Source organism: Myzus persicae, unplaced genomic scaffold, assembly GCF_001856785.1.
Source record: "Myzus persicae strain clone G006 unplaced genomic scaffold, MPER_G0061.0, whole genome shotgun sequence".
Taxonomy (NCBI): domain Eukaryota; kingdom Metazoa; phylum Arthropoda; class Insecta; order Hemiptera; family Aphididae; genus Myzus; species Myzus persicae.
The window spans coordinates 72,143-78,055 of record NW_019102215.1 but is presented as its reverse complement, the minus strand read 5'-3'; the positions used below and the strand labels follow the sequence as shown (position 1 = coordinate 78,055).

At 31.9% G+C, this 5,913-nt stretch overlaps 1 protein-coding gene across 2 annotated transcripts; it reads right to left on the bottom strand.

Annotated features, from left to right (window-relative positions):
• Nucleotides 1-2,096: 2,096 nt before the first annotated feature.
• LOC111031590 (40S ribosomal protein S27) lies at nucleotides 2,097-4,522 on the bottom strand. 2 transcript variants are annotated; one of them, XM_022311617.1, is made up of 4 exons: nucleotides 4,391-4,522; nucleotides 3,935-3,988; nucleotides 3,646-3,865; nucleotides 2,097-2,199 (listed from the first exon to the last, which is right to left on the bottom strand). In XM_022311617.1, the coding sequence occupies exons 2-4, from the start codon at nucleotides 3,938-3,940 to the stop codon at nucleotides 2,171-2,173; spliced, it is 255 nt and encodes an 84-aa protein (XP_022167309.1). In that variant the 5' UTR covers nucleotides 3,941-3,988; nucleotides 4,391-4,522; the 3' UTR covers nucleotides 2,097-2,170. The 2 variants fall into 2 exon arrangements, with proteins under 2 accessions (XP_022167309.1, XP_022167310.1); XM_022311618.1 differs by lacking the exon at nucleotides 4,391-4,522 and adding an exon at nucleotides 4,087-4,296.
• Nucleotides 4,523-5,913: the final 1,391 nt, after the last annotated feature.

Genomic DNA, 5,913 nt, shown 5'->3' with positions numbered 1-5,913 from the left:
ATTGATGACACTAGTACACTACCTATTTTGTTTAGTTTATTAGGAGAAATTTGATCTAGGAATCAAGCATTTAGGAGGTCACGACACCAATTACGTTTGAGACGTCTGAAGGGGTTACCCGGGATCGAAGGGACTGCTAGATTTTTTATAAGAGGGTTAGGAATGTTAGGATGATTCAGTAACCTACTGTGAAACCGCTTATAGTAGAGTTTTGCTTCATCTTTGACGGAGTTCATCCTGAGATCTTGCTGAATGGAAAGGTTGGAGACATAAGGAGGAGCATTAAGTAGTTTCCTTAGCGCTAAGTTTTGGAAGGTTTGTATTTTGTTGATGTTTGAAATTTTTGCATTACCCCAGAGTTGTATGCCATATGTCCAGATGGGCTTAATTAGAGATTTGTAAATTAGGAGTTTAGTTTTAATGTGTGTACATTTGTTGTTATTGCAAAGTTTTTAACAGGCGCAGCCGTAGGCTTAAATTTTGTCTTTTAGATCTAAGGTGGGGAGCCCAGGTAAGTCTGCGATCAAGTGTGAGTCCTAGATATTTGACTGTAGAAGAAGTAGGAATTTGAGTGCCATAAATAGATACTTCAGGGCAAGGAGAGAGACGAAGTGTGAATAGACTTGGATTGGTTAATTTTGAACCGCCACTTGGTATACCAGACTTCCATAAGGGTAAGGTGATTCTGAAGATTGTGTGAGGCCATTTCCGGATTAGAATTTATAGATATTATTGCCTTATCGTCTGCATAATCAGCAATTAAAGTGTTTAGTGTAGTAGGCTGATCAGCAGCATAAATATTATAAGGTACAGGGGAGAGTATGCCCCCTTTTGGAACACCGGCTGAAATATTGGATATAGTTGAGTGTGCATTACCGAATCTGATTTGAAAGTGACGGTTGGAAAGGTATGATTTTATGATAAGGTACAAAAAAAAACTAGGTTTTTCCTGATGCCCAATTTGGCTTCCGCTCTGCCCATTCTACTATTCATCAGGTGCATAGAATTGTCGACGCCATCTCCTTCTCACTCGAAAAAACAGTATTGCACCTGCGCCTTTCTAGACGTTTCACAAGCGTTCGATAGGGTATGGCATGATGGTCTTCTTTTTAAATTAAAAAAAATCTTGCACCCTGTTTTTTACCAATAAGGGATATAATATATATATTATGCAATATTAAAATATTATTTAGATTCATCTTTTACTATTTACCCCGTTCTAAATGACTTAAGATACATTGATATATTGACTTAAGAATAACCAGTTATAAAATATAATTAGGAAGATGCTACCCAAGCATTTGTTGTCTCCGTCTTACCAACTTACAACATGGCAAATTTTGGTTCACTAGTTTTGATATTAGAGTGAATTTAAGTATTATCAAACTTTTAAGTAAGGACATTATTACCTATGCTTAAGCGTCTGCGGATTTTTGATATTTTTATTTCAAGCAAGATACAAGTATGTGAAATAACACAAATCAAAAATGCTCATATCTCGCTTAAAAATGAAAATATCCAAAAATCCACTGACCCTTGAGCATAGATTACGTTCTTTCCTAAGACTTTGATAATAGGTAAATTCACTCTTATATCAAAACTAACAGCCCACTATTGAAATTAGTGAACAAAAATGTTCTGTCGTCCGTGTGTAAGACGGAAAAAACAAATGCATAGATAGTCCTTTTAACTCAAATTATCAAAAATAAATACTAATAATTATTAGTACCCACAAAATCAAAAACCGTAATTTATCAACATTAATTGTAGATCTTCACACCCTTTTATCTGTCTTGCTATAGTATATGTAATTTAATCCTGGTACACTAATACAACTACAACATCTAACATTTAAGTTATCAATGTATTCAAAATTATATATTATTATGTAGCTAATAACAAACATTTTTATTTGTTGTAAGTTTATCTTGAAATTATAACCTTAAAATGAGTTTTAATAACTGATAAGAAAAAAATTAAAAAATTAAAGTAATAATTTGTTTTAACATTAAGAAGACATCATCCCCACACTGACTTGTCTCTGTCTTACTTATGTTGAAAAAAACCTCAGGTGTAAACAAAGAAATAAAAAATGATGTTTTTTTATGGTTTTTTTTATTCAACGCATATTCATATTGTTATTGTACATTAAAATACAGGAGCCAGGATCTTAGTAAGCTTTCTTTCTGAAGGAACAACCTGAAATATAAAATAGTTTAGAGTTAAAATATGATAAAAATAATAATTCTACACATTTCAGTAGCATGACAATTAATATAACTTAATTTTAGACAACAGACATGAATAACCATTGCCCAGAAGCAAGAAATCATTCGGAATCTCAATCAATTTTTGCAAAATCAATATTTTTATTTAGAATCAAGTATAATATATTGTACTAATTAGACATATATTACAAATATGTTCAATAAGACCCATTTATCTTTTTGTAGAGTTAATTAAAATAACATTTTTAGTTAAATAGTTGAAAATTGACACACCGAGCGGCAATCTTTTTGTCTCCATTAACCAAATAATTGTACATAATATGATACATTTATTTGGGACTGTCATTAACATCCCCATTAGGTGATTGTCCCCTTTATACTCTATTCAGTTTAAGTCGGGAAAAAATCGGGCAGATCTGCTGTGATTGGCTACAAATCGTTACTAATCATGATTAGGCTAATGGCTAATGTGACACATCTAATCAAAATCGGATGCGTTTCGTAGTACATTTTTCTATAAAAAAAAGATCAGAATATTGTAGGTATTTATGTTTCAGTAACTAACGTTTATATAATATATACAACGAGCAGCCAACTTAAGAATATTGAAAGAAAATCATTACAAACCCGTTGAAAACAATTAGATCTCAAAAAAGTATATAAAATAATATAATAAAACAACAAGCGCCTAGATAAACCTTTAAGGAAATCAGACTGATGGCAAAGTTCCACAGGCCTGTATTGTTAGAAATACAAAGCAATCCACTTAGTACATCTTTACAGCTACTAAGCCAACTCAATAGCTTAAATCACATACAATAGGTGGAGCCACAGTTTAGGATTTAGATGTACACTTACAAATCGCTTGCCAAGTGGCCTTTACTCTACATGCACAGCTTTCAGCAACATACTATTTAGAACGCGGTTAATAAATATGTGACATAACACATGCATAGTAAATGTCACTTTCCAAATAATTTATCGTATCTTAATATGTAATTTACAGGCCATTAGGCCATGGCACCATCCGTTGTACATAATCCAAGATTAATAATGAAAGAAAAGTTTAACATTTTAAGAAAAAGATAGCATATATTTTAGGTCCTATGTAGGAGTGGTTTAATATTTCAATCAATGTTGGCACTAAACAACTTATGGCTGTATAGGGGATCTGTAGGAAACGTTTCAGTATGCCCAAATAAACTCATGTAATAGGAACTAGCTACTACACACAAATATATCAATAAATGTTCTCTCAACAATTAAAATTATGTTCAAGATGATAATATAATACTTCACTTAATATGAACATTACCTTCTGGCTACCTAACATTTTGGTAACCAATGATTATAGGTACATCCAAGTTACCTACCAATATTTCATATTATAAAAAAAATTGAAAAACTTAAAACGCACCTTCAGTTAGTCTAGCTCGTCCTCCAGTGGGCTGACATAAAATTGTGGAACATCCGGTGCATATAACTACGCTTTGAGCGTGACTGAATACAGTTGTAATTTTATAACATCCAGGGCATTTGACATCCATAAAAAAAGAATTTGGGTGTTGGACCAGGCGCTTTAACTTGTGTTTCCTGCGTTCTTCGATAGCAGTAGGATGAAGCAAGTCTTTAGCTAACTATAATAAATAGAGGAAAAGACATATGAATTAAATTCTATAACAAGTGGTGCTCAGTATAATACTTACAGGCATATTGTCTTATTTGAGTTTATTGGAGATAAACGGAAAATCAAGTTTTATCTGAAAAAAAAATTACAAATTAAGTAGTATTAATTTATTTCGATGCTGAAAAAAAATTGAATACGTAGGTAGGTATAAGCATTGTGCATAAATTATACCACTGAATATAGCAAATAGGTAGATCAAATGTAATGAAAATTCAAATTCTATAGCACCAAATGTAAGTATTGTAGGACCGATATGTTTACTATTAATTTTGACACATACAATTCGAAAACCACGAGCACCATAACCTATAGACAGTTCCGTACGAACATGGTTCTGATAAGCTAAATTTTGGTTTGCTAAGTTTGCGCTACCAAGAATTACTCAAAATCACATTCATGGGGAGTTCAACAAACAACGTCCGTTAGCTAGCCGTTTAGGGCTAAGGGCGAGAAAATATATATGAATTTCACTTACCAGTCACCAAAAAATGGGTCTTGAAGCACGTTTTCATGTGTGGACAGACCGAAACGTTAACAGAGAGAGAATGATGGTGAGGACGGAATGTTGCCGACGCCGTAATCATGGAGTAAAAAAACATCGCTCACTCGCACGAGCGTCTGAAAAGAGAAAATTTAATAGCAAGCTGTCGAAAATTATTATAATCACAGAGTGACCACGGTCCATGTTCTATTGATAATATTGACATTGGTGTCTGGCTATACCACGGTCTTTGAATATATACCACAGTTGTAGATAGTATGATTAAATTCAATATTCAAATCACGTCATTACCAAATACCAATTCAAATCAAAAATCAAAAATCGTAAGTCAAAATGATGTTATAGACCTACTTACTGTCATTTTCTTTACTTAGGTATAATATTATGAAAAGCAAAACCACATTCGGTGCTTCGTGACTTTTGTTCTGATTCTTCGAATACTTGAATTATTTAGCGTTTCTTTACCTGTAATAAATGCCATGAATCAAGCATTTATGTAATGTAAATAATTGAATACTTTTTATTAGTTTTTTAAGGTTTAAAATGTCTTAAGCTAAACCTAGTCTGCGCCATATACTTTGCAGCACATATCTGGAGTTAAGGAATATTTTATGCATTCTAAATCAACCCATGCAATTGGATAATATCATACTTTCAGTTTTAGAAGTAAGGCCATTAAGATATAGATATATATACGTATATTCATTTTTTCAGCAATAAGACTATAAGAGACACATTTTTAGTTATATCTTCAGTCTGAAGAATGGATAGTCACTGATTCAGCATAACAGATTCATTACGTATGCGGTATGTTTGCCATTTAAATTTAAATAATACAATTAGAATACGATAAAATGTGTAAGTAATTAATATTGCGTGATTGTCACACGAAGTTCATCGCGAAAGGACAATATGTAGGCTGGTATATCCTTAACGATAAATGATAACTATTATTTATTAGTGACCAAGAAACCCGTTATTATCAAATATAAAAAATATATTAATATAATGAATATACACACATTAACATAATAGGTAATAGGTAAACATGTAAACGTGTATTAAAGAGGTGTATAGATGTATAGTATACACTATACATTTAATTTATTACAATTCATGTCCGTACTATACCAGCTAAGAACCTGCAAAGTGTAGTTACATATAATTAAATATTTAGGCTGGTCTTAAAAATCGGTGCCTATGAAGATAAACCGTTTCATTTAAATTAGTCAACGGTCTTATTAGTAATTATTATAACAATATAATATGTGTCTGGACATACATTGTAAATTTGAACGAAATATGTGCCTAGCTACCTCGTGATTTTTAAAAAGTAAATACCTATATTTAGGTTCACCTAAGTGCTCGAAATTGAATACATTATAAAGCTAAACTACCTAGAACGAATTGACGAAAATAATATCTAGCCGATTCAATTTAAAATTATTTATATGAAATATTCTTATCATCAAACCGTATGAAACATTCTATAAAAT

Excerpts from the sequence above, each read along its gene's own strand:
- LOC111031590 (XM_022311617.1), bottom strand. Across the intron at positions 2,200-3,645 it reads ACGAGCTAGACTAACTGAAG|GTTGTTCCTTCAGAAAGAAA; the intron begins GTGCGTTTTAAG and ends TTTATATTTCAG.